Source organism: Alligator sinensis, unplaced genomic scaffold (genome assembly GCF_000455745.1).
Source record: "Alligator sinensis unplaced genomic scaffold, ASM45574v1 scaffold159_1, whole genome shotgun sequence".
Lineage (NCBI taxonomy): Eukaryota > Metazoa > Chordata > Crocodylia > Alligatoridae > Alligator > Alligator sinensis.
In genome coordinates this window covers 1,082,876-1,095,710 of record NW_005842222.1, presented here as the reverse complement: position 1 = coordinate 1,095,710, position 12,835 = coordinate 1,082,876, and the positions used below count along the sequence as shown (strand labels likewise).

Genomic DNA, 12,835 nt, shown 5'->3' with positions numbered 1-12,835 from the left:
TCCCCGGCCCCGCGCCGCCGCTTCGGCTTCTCCCCTGCGGCGCGCAGCCATGTGTGAGGTGCGGCCGCGTGTGCACTGGCGAAGGAAACCTGTAAGCGGGGGTGGTCTACACACACACGCACACATATCTGTACGTGTATGTCTCGGTATATACATACTGTGTGCATATGTACCAGTACATATATACTGATGCATCTGTGTATATACATGCATTATGCATGTGCATATGCACCAACACATGCATGCACATTCTACCATGTATGTACGTGTGCACAAACAAGGGATGATACATACCGTAATATACATAACGCGCATGTATGTACCAGTACACACATCCCTTTGTTTCCTTTTTGCTCACATCCTCACTGAAACAGCAGGGGTGATCAGGCTGCTGGTTACCAAGGTATTGCTTTTGGGGGTTTGTGTGTGTGTAGTGCCTGAGAAGCAGGAAGAGAGTCAAGAAACGGCCCCTAGTGGTGTTAGAAGGGAAACAAGAGGCTTCCTTGCCCAAATGATGTACTAATATTTGTTTTCTTCCTCTATTAGCATTGAAAGGTTTTATCAAAACCAACATGCCATCGTACCAGGTACTGTACCAGCATGTGATGTGGGGCCTTGCTTGGTAGTACAGATCATGTCATTTAAAGCAAGACACAGGAAGCAAGTATTAAATGGAAGAGAGAGGACAGAGGGTAAAGGTAGCACAGCAACAGAGCCTATAATTGCACAGCAGTTTATGTACCTTAGGTCTTCTGTTTGCTTTGCTAGGGCACATTTTACTTGACAAACCCAGTTTCATTTGATCAACCAATGCCTCAGTAGCTTTTCCACCAAAATGTTAACCATCGAAGGGGGCAACAGCATAGAAATTCAATTGTATAATCCTGTCTCATCCAACTGTAGTGTTTGGAAGAGGAAATAGTGTGTCCACAAAATAGAAAATGATTTGTTTTTCAGCTTTATGCATCCCCTCCCCCTTCAGTTGTGCTTTCTGTCTTAATTTCAAGCAGCAAGCAAGCTGTTAGATGCAATCAGTTAGGGCAGCAGAGGCCAATCATTGTTTTGCTTTTGCCAGAAGACAAATCCCTTAAGTGTCCAGCGTGGTATCCGTCTTAATGTTTCACATTTACATTGTAGTACACAACCTCTTCTGGCAGAAGGTGAGGCAGGAGGGCACCTTAAAAATTAAGAGTCAAAGAGATGTGAGCTTTCATAGGCAACAGCCTGCTTCATCAGATGCTATGAAAGGCCAAAAGAAAAATAAGTCTTTTCTGGGTTTTTGATTAACATTAACATCCCAAAACAAGATGTTCTTACAAACTTTGGTGAGTGATAAACATGCTGTTAATTGCTTCTGTTCTTCCAGTTTTTCTTAATCTGATAACTATCCATATTATTTTAGTAGGATTTGGAAAAAAGGACTTGCTGAATTTGATACTTTGCAACTTTTGTAGCTAAACTCTAACACTGTTCCAAAACATTATACTCTTTTTAACCTATTGTTAGGGTCCAGCATATTCAAGTTAAAGTTATACTGTGAATTTGCTGGCGGTCAGTATTTAGTATACTATTTTTACTTCTGATTGCTTGGAAAAAAATGGTGTCACCTCACATTGTGCCCACTCCACCTCAGATTAAGATAATAAATTGAGGAGGATTGAGAAGGTAAGACAGTTATTTCGTACTGGTTCTTACTGGTTATGGCCTCCAAGATTAAAATGGTGCAAATCAGCCCATGTTCTCTCTCCTGATTTGAGGGGAAACAATACTGCATTTGCACATACAGTTTGCATACCCTGATGGCTTTCCATACACAAGTGATCAAGTGTTACATTCAGAATTACAGAATAGTCTTTCTAGCCAAAGCTCCCATCTAGCAATGGTAAGAGTCTCTTACCCCAGGGGTTGAAAATCTTTGTCCACAAAGACCTCAAGCTGCCTGTGCTTACCTGGCCTCTTTGCAGTAAGAACAAATGGACAGGAAAGTGCTGCAGAGCTGTATGCTGCCCAGGGCCAAGTCAGACCTTCCTGGGCTGGATCCGACTCAGACTTTAGGTTGCCGAGCCCCATAGTCAGTTTAATGGGAGTTCTGTGCCTCTGGTAAGAAGTGATTGGGAACTTGTTATGCTAGCTTGTAGTTTAATAATGTCGTTTAAAAAATATTTAAGGGAGTTGATACATCCCCTGAACAAATATGACAAAGCTACATGAATTATTAAAACTTTTTTTCTCCCTACAGGTTGTATGATGGATAACTCTGTAACAGAAGACCATGGAATTTGTCAAGCTTTTGTTATGTTAGATATCTACACTTCAGTTTTTGATCTTTTAAACTGAATTTAAGTTTAGGTAACACCAACTTTTTCCAAGCAGAAGTAGTAAAAATAGTGTATTTACTGGCTGTCTGTATTCAAGAACCAGGTTGTGCAATAAAAAAGACATTTAATGTTCCACACAACTATTTTCATTCTGCACTCCTCTCACTCTGTATTACTTGGCAAGAGTACAGTTACTCAAATCCTTTTCCCAGGATTTTTGATACCCATGTTAACGGCAATTACGTGGGACAATTATCTATAACTTATTGGTGGTGGGCAAGCTTTCTTATGGCTGGTACTTTAATCTGAGGTAATGCTAACACTTGGAAAGGTAATCCAAGAGAGAAAGTTAAGGCTTCTAGTATAATGCAAAGTCTGTGAAGTGTTTGCATCCATATATGGAGAAACCTCCTATCAAACACCTTTTAAGCAGATCCTGACTAAAATGCTTAAGAGGCTTCTCAGCTGAGAAAGCATGCCTTTCTACCTGAACCGCAAGTGCATTTAGCAGCTGTTCACCTGAAGAGTTGTATGGTGTTGGGTTTTGTTTGTTTTGGTGGGTGGTGGGGTTTGTGCTGTAAGAGCTTAAAATAATGTAATATTCATATGCATTCCATGAGGAGGAAGACTTCCTCTTATTTGAGATCTTCATAAAAGATCCATATCTCTCTTTTGGTGTGTTTAAAAAAAAAAAAAATCCAGTTTCTCTGAATTATTTCACTGAATTTCCCTAGTGTGAAAGTCCCTCCTCCAGGCATGTGATGAATCTCATTCCTGGTAATGATAGCTTCATAGATACCTTTTCTTAAATGGGGGTGGGGAAGAGCTGCATTCAGAAAAGTTAACCTCTGGAGCTTCAGATCTAACTTGTTGGTTTGTCAGTATAAAGTCCTAATGGACTTTGCTGCTGCTTAGTGAATAAGACACTGTGATTGCCAATATAGATCTTAAGACTTATGTTAAAGCTAACTTCAAAGAATACTGGAGTTTAATATAAAATAAAGCAGAACATTTCTGGGTGTAATGTTTAAATGAACAAGGCATTCTTCAATAACACACAATAAATGCTTTAAAGTACAATATTAAGTGATAATGAAAACCTTATCTACACACTTGTGTGTGAAGAGAAGTAATTCTAAGATGAATGGCTGCCCTAATTTTGGTTGTTTTTAGCTTTTGGATAATATAGATGGTGCGAGTAAATGATTTGGATGTTAAGTTTGCCCAATCTCTCTTACTTTAACATTTTAACTTGAATGGAAACTTTTACTTCCAGCATGTCAACAAGTTAATACCAAGAAGCACGCTAATTTATATATCAACAATATTTTTATTGTGGTTTTTTTTTTTTTTGTTTTTTTTTAAAGAACATTCAATAAATATCAAGCTTTCAGTTTCAGTCGTTTTTGCGCTGAAAAGTCTGTTTTTCCCCTGGCGTGAGCTCCATTGCCAGCAATGGATGCACTAGAACAAAGGTTAATAAATTAATACTTCCAGATTGCAGTTTCTAAAGTACAGCCCCTGTAAATGGTATGCTAGATTTACTATACAAACCTCAAATATATTCTTCATAGAAGAAAATAGGACTTTACTACAAACTGTCCTCTGACCATAATTTCTTCACCTATGCTGGTAAATTTATTTCATGAAGTACTGTATTTATAAATGCAAAGAGTAGACACAAATCGTTAAAAATACCAAGAATTTAATTTTATATGGAGTGAGACACATCAGCACTGAATTCTATAAGCTTTGCAGTGATGTGCCTCAACAATTCTTGAACAAACATACAAGAGAAGGAAGGCAACGTGAAGCTCTTGCATTGTTTCGTGCTTTTTTTCTTTTAGTTAGAATGTAAAAAAAAGAAAAGTCTGAAGTATGGAACAGCATTTTAAAATCAAACTGTTTCAGTTGAAGTACTGTATTAAAAAAATAGACAAATTTGAAGAAGAAAAATCCTAATCTTGAAAAATGACAAGTAAGTATTTTCATCTCCACATTCCTCAAAACTAGAACTGGGGGCAATCTGATTTATTCACTGCACATTCATAAATGTAGACTAGGATAAACCAAACAAGACTACAATTAATTTTGCAGACATTCCTCACACTTGTATATTACATGTACCCTTCCCCACACCCCCAGGTAAAGTAAAAATAAACTCTCCCAAACTATTTACATACAGGAATTAACTTGTGCTGGGATTAAGTGATTTCATTCTGCAGTCCCTCTAACCCAAGGCATAATCTTGGGTGCATCTTTCTGTGGTTTAGGTTCCTGGAAGTTTTCAGCAAATCTTTCTCTTGCTTTGTCCCAGTTCTTTTTGTTCTTGCTTTGGATGATGGAAACATCTTCAACTGAAGTTGGTCTACTTGTACCCAAACCTGCATGAGTCTTGTGTAGCTGAAGCTGGATCTATATCAAACGTTGGAAAAAAAAAAAGTGTTATATAATTCCATATTTAAAATACTTCAAATTACTGTACATCAGACTGTGTAATACTCACGAACTTTGTTTAGTCTTATAGTCAAAACACAAAAGTCATGTCATGCACATATACCTGAACATGGTTTAATGCTGATAAAAGCTTGCTAGTAGCCCTGTTCATTTTGGAGGTGATTTAAGAAAACTAACAATCTGAATCTGTGTTAGATGCTGGACAGCTAGTGCATAGCTAGTTCAACATTTTTTGGATCATTCCATATTCTCAGATTACAGAGTCTTGATGCTCCACCTCCCCTATAGAGGGCTAGGAGACGGTATTTTAGAGAGTCAGTAATAAAGATTGGACAGTCCCTAAAATGCAGGCAGATTACAATCTACAATATTATCTGCATGCATCTCCCTCACACTACAATTCATCCAACATTTTCCTGCAAATGCCAGATTCTCTGCCCATGCACTGTCATACATTTAAATATCACATCAGCTGCCCATTCCATGTTTTTTTCTGGCATTGGTATAGCTCTTGAGTATAGTTATTGATGCTAACATAATCCAATCCCAGTCCATTTTAGTTTTGTAGAACAACTTCATACATCATGTTATTTAATGGCATTCAATACCCAAAAAATCACATAAGAGGTTATTACACCCAATTCTTTAGCCTTCTCAGCGATCCCTCCTTGCTCAGATATTATGCTGTTCTGAAGATCTCTCATCTTTGCAAGCAAGCCACGATGAAGAGGATAAAATGCTGTATAGGTGCTGGGCAGCACTAAATTTCAGTTGCCTGCTACTGAAAAGCAGAACTCCCATGGAAGTCTGAATTACCTGGTAGATAGCCAGATGAAGCAGACTGTACTGACTTGCACAACAGACTGGAATTAGAATATTGGCCTTTCTGCGATTATCTCTTGATTGTTGTTAGCTCTGCTATGTTTAAGTGAGACCCAACCCTGGATCTCGCCCAGAGACCAGCTTTTGAAATATTTGCAAACCCCATGCAAAAGATAGAACAAAGCCAAAAGGAGGATTGAAAACAATTACATGAAATTTTTAGATGGCTAATCACTAGTTGAGTTTCCACACCCAGTGCTCTGATATATCTAAAATGACCAACAGTGAAACTATTTTGCAATGCAAATGCAATTACAAAAAATAGATTACAGCAAAATAATCAAGTCAGTCAAAAAGACCTACTGGATCCTTCATACCACCACCATCCTTGCCTAGCCCTTCTCCTTTTTTCCATCCCATCTTCTCCAGCATTTTACGGCCTTTGTTGCTATCACCAATTTCACTTGGAAAAAAAAAAAATTAAAAGTTAACAAATAAGGAAAATTAACAATAAGCAACATCTGACTCTTTCCTATTAAGCTTAGACTATTACCCCAACATATAAACCTGTGGTCCAAATGTTGCTCTTACAAAAGTAGGCAACAGCAAGCGAGCGTTACATGGTATACAAGCACATCTGGGTTTGTGTGTTTGCCCTCTAGATTCTATTAAATGTAGCAAAAAGGTTATTAAAACTTTGCTTAGTTTTTGTTGGCACAGACTTGGTTGTATATATTTGCCTTCTCAAACTGATTTAATGGTGCCTTGTGTGGAGAGTTGCCATTTTACATTAATATTATTGTTTTAGTCTTGGCTGGCTACATTTTCATGTACAGATATTAGAACTTACATTTAAAAATGTCCTCTATATTTCTTCAAAGGAAATTCCCCCATAAAAACTGTATCCTTTATCACTCAATATCTTCTGCTATTAATGATACTATCACCAGGTACAGCTTCATAAACACCCAGAAAAACAATTCACATACCTTGTAATCCATGCTTTGTAATATTTGCAATAAAACACTTTTCAGTGCTCACAAAGACTTACTTATACTTTTCTACATGCAGAAATTTAACAAAAAAATGTATTTATGAAATATTCTGATGAAGAATGCACTGCATTTGAAATGTTTGACATCTAATCCAACCATGCAGTTGAGCCAGTAAAAGGAAATCCCCCACAACAACCCTTGCCTCTTTCCTACCTAAATATACCCATTCACAAATTAAGCTCATGAATTTGAGATCTAGAGCTAACAGGAGAATCAGCTGGATGGCTCAAAGATGTTGGAATGCCAAAGCCCCTACCACTGTCAGCTTTTTCTGCCCGTGCCCATGGAGGCTCTCTACAGACGTGGTCCACCCACCACCAAGGCTTCCACCCAGTTTGTGGTCTGGCTCTGCAGGGACTTTAGCCTGTACATCCCTGCCAAAGACAGCCAGGTGGGGGAGGGCCTGCAGTGAGAGGTGCCTACCAGTAGATTCTCTGGAGGAGATGGATAGGCTCAGGCACTCTTCTAAGTGCCTCTGTTTCTAGGAGTGTGGTAGGCTAGGCTATAGCAGAACCAGCTCTTTCCTGGTTTAAGTTGATCAGATCCCTAATGAAGCAGGAGTGCACATGGGGTAGTTTTACTTGGCTGCTGTGGCAGTGCCTGCACTGGGGCACCCTTTAGGGGGGCTTGTGGCACTCTTGTTGAGGACCATCACCCTGCCAGAAAGCCACTAAATGAAGAGAAGTAGGGAGATGATCAACATTGAACTGGAGACAGAAAACTACTAAAACGGCATTGTTTTCACTTAATGTTTCAGCAGCATAACAGGAAAAAAACAACAACTTTGAATGTACATTTTAAATTTTGGTAGAATGAGTCCTGGGATTTCAAAGCAGCAAGTTGAAAGCTACTGGGGAGAATTATAATTGAATTACTGTGCAGGTGGTTTGAAAGCATTTCCAATTCCAGGGCAAATTTCTTACTGTCTCAATATGAAGTCTGTGAAGTATATAAATGGGGAAAATGTCTTCCTTAATATGCACTTAAAATTACTTTAAAAACTAATTTGCCTTGAGGAGGTTGGATTAGATGCCTCCTGGAATCAATCCCCCTGCTTTTTTTCCTCTATGATTCAGCCCAGTTGATATCAAATCAGATTAACTATTAACAATTCACTAAACTATACTGAGTATTAAAGGTTTATGATGTTTTAAGAGTGAAGAATGGTTTTATACACTTACACATGGACAGAAGCTGGAGTATCATCTCTCTGAAAAGTTCCTTCACTTCCAACAGTCTCTCTACGTTTTCCAGCTCTGTCTTTGTACTTTGGATTCTTTACTGCTTTGTCATCTTCATAGTCTGTATTCTTTACAAATATAAAACAACAAAAGAACTAGTGAAAAAAGTGATTGGCTTTAAATGCTTCTTTTTTGTTATTCTTCTCCAAAAAACAGCACTTAGAACAGTCTCACCATGTTTTATTAGTTTTAAACCTTACGAGCAAAAATTAAAATTCCTCATTCAATAGTTCATGCCTTTGCCATCACCATATAATAATACAACTTTAATTAATTAATTCTATGGTATGCTATAAAATCAAAACCACCCACTCTTTAATCTCCTCTATTAGTCCAATGCTATTGCAATCATTAAACACATGAAATACCTTGGCACAAAAATCCCAATTTCCTCAGGCAGTAGAAAAACACTAAAGATTCTGAATACTACAACTTTATCTGTATATGTAGTAGGGCTGTGCAAAATTTCACCCGCAGTTTCATTTCGAAGCTGTTTCAACTTGTTTTGAGTTTGAAACAGCTAAATCGAAATGAAACAGAGCTTTGAAACAACCTCGAAACAAAACGAGTTTCGAAGCTCAAGCTGGGCTTGCCTGCAGGGAAACAAACTAAAGTAAGGAGAGCTGGGGGTATTGACTGTGTAGCTGGCCAGTGACTGTCATCCTTCCCGGAGGGTCCCTTCCAATCCCAGTGCTCTGGGGAAGGGATAGAAAACCTGCATAAAAAGGCAGCTTTGTCTGAACTGCCCTGCTTTCTGCCTTGGTGTCAGCTGAGTGAGGGCGCACCTTAACCCCCCCAAGTTTTGCATGTCAGCAGCCAGAGGTGCAGGGCCCCAGAACCCAGAAGCCCCTGCAGCTGTCTCCTTGAAAGTTGGCAGGCTTCATGGCCGCAGCAAAGGCTAGCAGGCCTGCAGCTTTCACTCTGCTGCGCCTTAACACAGTGTCATCCATGTCATGAGTTTTGCTTGTCTGCAGCTTGAGGTGCAGTTTCCCCATAAACCCCTGCACCTATCTCCTTGAAACTTGGCAAGCTTCATGCCCCAAGAAGGGGCTACAATTCCTGCAAGTTTCATCCAAATCAGGCCAAAAACGATGTTATAAGCTGTTTTGATCTCCCCCATTATAGCCTATGGGCAAACGTTGAAACAGCAAAACTGTTTTGACGAAACGAAACGGAACAGCGATTTCGACTCTAAATGAAATTTGAAATGAAGTTCTGTCGAAACGCAAGTTGAAACGGAACAGTGCCATTTTGCACAGCCCTAATATGTAGCGCTCCAGGAATCCTTTAGCCCTTTTGCACTGCTTTATCAGGATGGAATTCTGTACTTGTTTAGGTTCTATGCTGATGCCATTGCATTATTCAACACAACCTGAAGGCCTCCCATTTCCTGTGGGAATGCAACTGCACAGGTCCTGTTTGTGACTATTGTTAAAGTTGCATTCCAAAACATCTTTAAAATGGGGCATCTGTACATGCTATACTCCCACATTCCATTTTAAGGAGTATATATCCCTATACGTGTATAAAATATACTCATTTCTGTTTGTCTTTATATGCAACCAACTAGGGCAGGCTTGTCCAACATACGGCCCGTGGGCCATGTGGCCCGCCAAGGCCTTTTCTGAGGCCCAAGGTGCTGTGACGGGAAACGAAAGTAAACACTGTTTTCTTTCGTTCCCACGCCTTGTCCCTCCCCGAGCCCCTCAGCAGCTTCCTAATGGCTGCTGAAGGGCTGGGGAAGGGACAAGGTTCCCACACGCACTGCGTCAGCTTGATGTTGCCGATGCAGTGTGTGTGGAAAGAGGAGTAGCCATGTGCCTCTTGGGACAGGATGAGCCCAGCCAGAGCAGTAGGGGGCTCAGCTGCACTTTCCCCCTACCTGAGCCGGTGAGTCCCAAGCGGCACACGGCTCTGCCACTGCCTCTGCTGGCTGGTGCCAACCCAGGCTGGTCTGTCCCATCCGGAGCAGCATCCAGCTGGCTTCCCACATGCTGCTGGGGATGGGAGGAGGCCGGCCAGGTCAGCACCAGCCAGCAGAAGTGGTGGCGGAGCCGTGTGCTGCTTGGGACTGACCGGTGCAGGTAGGGGGAAAATGCAGCTGAGCCCCTGCCGCTTTGGCCGGGCTCATCTCATCCTGAGCAGCACACGGCTCCGCCACCACTTCTGCTGGCTGGTGCTGACCCGGCTGGGTCCATCCCATCCAGAGCAGCATGCAGCTGAAGCCAGCTTCCCACGTGCTGCTGGGGATGGGAGGAGGCCGGCCAGGTCAGCACCAGCCAGCAGAAGCGGTGGAGGAGTCATGTGCCACTCAGGACTGACCGGTGCAGGTAGGGGGAAAATGCAGCTGAGCCCCTGCCGCTTTGGCCGGGCTCATCTCATCCTGAGCAGCACACGGCTCTGCTGCCGCTTCTGCTGGCCGGTGCCGACCTGGCCAACCTCCTCTCATCCCCAACAGCCCGTGGGAAGCCAGCACGGGGGGCCTCGGCAGGTGGGGGCCTGGCATAACCTCTGCAGGGCGAGGCGGCAGGAGCCAATGTCTGCCAGACTCTGGGCTCGCAGTGCTGAGGCCACCGCCGCTCTGTGCATGGGCAGCCGGGCACCACGGTGAGCGGGGCCGTGCGGGCGGGCAGGTGAGGGACTGCGGCGCAGCAGCTGCCTCGCTCCAGCCCCCTGGGGGCTGCGCTGCTCGGGGGGTGGTGATGTGGAGCTATTTATTTCTCCCCTTCTGTCTCTGGGGCAGTAGCTGGCTGGATGCAGAATGGGTCCCTCCTGCCCCTGCCCACCAGCAGCTACCATGAACCTTGCAGTAACAGGTAGGTGCAGTAGGGCTACACAGGCAGGGTCTCTTTGGCCCAGGACAGAGGGTGTTTGAATATGGCTCATCGGCCCACTGGGTGATAAAAATTTTATGATCCGGCCCCACATTCAAAAAGGTTGGACACCCCCGAACTAGGGGCTGTGCTCTTCCTGACCTGCTGCCCACAAACAGGGAAGAATTGGTGTGGAATGTAGTAGTGCATGGCAACTTGGGCAGCAGCAACCATGAGATGATTGAGTTCAAGAACCTGAGGAAAGGAAGGAAGGAGAGCAGCAGACGAAGCACCCTGGACTTCAGAAAAGCAGACAGACTATTAGGGAACTCATGGGCAGGATCCCATGAGAAGTCAGTCTAAGGAGGCAGGATCCCTTGGGAAGTCACTCTGAGGGGGAGAGGAGTCCAGGAAAGCTTTTAAAGAAGCCTTACGGAGAGTGCAGGAACAAACCACCCCACATCCCAATGTGCAGGAAGACTAGCAAGTATGGCAGAAGCCCAGCTTGGCTTAGCTTTACTCTTCTGTAAGCTAAATCACAAAGAGGAAGCTTATAAGAAGTGGCAACTTGGACAAACAACTAGGGAGGATTATGAAAGTATTGCTCGGGCATGCAGGGATGAAGTCAGGAAGGCCAAAGTGCAATTGGAGTTGCAAGGAACATGAAGGATAACAAGAAGGGTTTCTACAAGTATGTCAGTAACAAGAGGAGGATCAGGGAAAGTGTGGGTCCCTTACTCTGAACAGGGGAAGCAATATAGTGACAGAGGATGCAGAAAAGGCCTTTTTCACCTCAGTCTTCACAGGCAAGGTCAGCTCCCAGTCTCCTGCACCTGACAGCACAGTTTGGAGAGGAGGTGAGCAGCCATCAGTGGCAAAAGAACAGGTTAGGGACTATTTAGAAAAGTTGAACTTATACACGTCCATGGGGCTGGATGGGATGCACCCGAGGGTGCTAAGGATGTGATTGCAGAGCCATTGGCAATCATCTTTGAAAACACATGGCAATTGGAAGAGGTCCTGGACAATTAGAAAAGGGCAAATATAGTGCCCACCTTTAAGAAAGGGAAGGGGGATCTGGGGAACTACAGACTAGTCAGCCTCACCTCAGCCCCTGGAAAAATCATAGAGCAGAGCCTCAAGGAATCCATTTCTAAGCCTTCAAGGAGAAGGTGATTAGGAACAGTCAGCATGGATTCACCAAGACCAACCCGATTGTCTTCTATGATGAGATGACTGGCTCTGTAGATGCAGGGAGACCAATGAATGTGGTATACCTTGACTCTAGCAAGGCTTTTGATACGGTCTCCAACAACACCCTCGCAAGGAAGATAAGGAAGTATGAGTTGGATGAATGGACTACGGTGGACAGAAAACTGACTGAATCATCAGGCTCAGAGGGTAGTAGTCAATGGCTCAATGTCTAGTTGGCAGCTGGTATCAAGTGGAGTGCCCCATGGGTTGATCCTAGGGCTAGTTTTCTTCATTGTCTTCATCAATGACCTGGAAGATGGCACAGAGTCACAAGCAACACGTAGAGGGTACAACGGGGGGGCATGCTGCCGATGCAGCTGCTGGCAACTGCGGGCAGTCCCCCCTCACCACTGACACAGCCGCAGCCACCTATGAGCGATCCCTGCTTGCCACCACCACTGCTGCAACCTGCAGGTGGTCACCGTAAACCCCCAGCCTCAGCAGGCACACGTTGTTCATGCATAGAATGCATCCTCAGCAAGTTTGTAGGTGACACTATCTGCGGGGAGACATAGATGAGCTGGAGTGTAGGGTTAGGATTCAGAGAGACCTTGACATATTGACGGACTGGACAAAAAGAAATCTTATGAGGTTCAATAAAGACACGTGCAAGGTCCTGCACTTAGGATGGAACAATCCCATGCACTGCTACAGGCTGGGGACTGAATGACTAGGCAGCAGCTCTGCAGAGAAGAACCTGGGGGTTACAGTGGACAATAAGATGAGTATGAGTCGACAACGTGTCCTTGTTGCAAAGAAGAGTAATAGCACACTGGGCTACATTAGTAGGAACATTGGCAGGAAGACAAGGGGAGGGATTCTTTCCTTCTATTCAGCACTGATGAGGCTGCATCTGGAGGACTGGGTCCACTTTT

The 12,835-nt window shown here is 43.2% G+C and overlaps 1 protein-coding gene, 1 long non-coding RNA gene and 1 other non-coding gene across 3 annotated transcripts in view; 2 read left to right on the top strand and 1 right to left on the bottom strand.

The window, feature by feature from the left end:
• On the top strand, positions 1-2,458 carry LOC102372647. The gene is made up of 3 exons (XR_003094881.1): positions 1-91; positions 547-587; positions 2,240-2,458. It is a non-coding gene; the product is annotated as an uncharacterized LOC102372647 (long non-coding RNA).
• Positions 1,651-1,787, top strand: LOC112550844. Its single transcript, XR_003094885.1, has one exon. It is a non-coding gene; the product is annotated as a small nucleolar RNA SNORA47 (small nucleolar RNA).
• Positions 2,459-4,003: 1,545 nt separating the features above from the next.
• AGGF1 (angiogenic factor with G-patch and FHA domains 1) overlaps positions 4,004-12,835 on the bottom strand; it is a gene marked incomplete at its 5' end in the record, with an annotated part of 42,023 nt that continues 33,191 nt past the window's right edge. The window contains 3 exons of the mRNA XM_006027084.2: positions 4,004-4,733; positions 5,961-6,060; positions 7,834-7,961. Of these exons, the coding sequence (XP_006027146.1) occupies positions 4,533-4,733; positions 5,961-6,060; positions 7,834-7,961 (429 nt within the window). The remainder of the gene's footprint in view (positions 4,734-5,960; positions 6,061-7,833; positions 7,962-12,835) is intronic.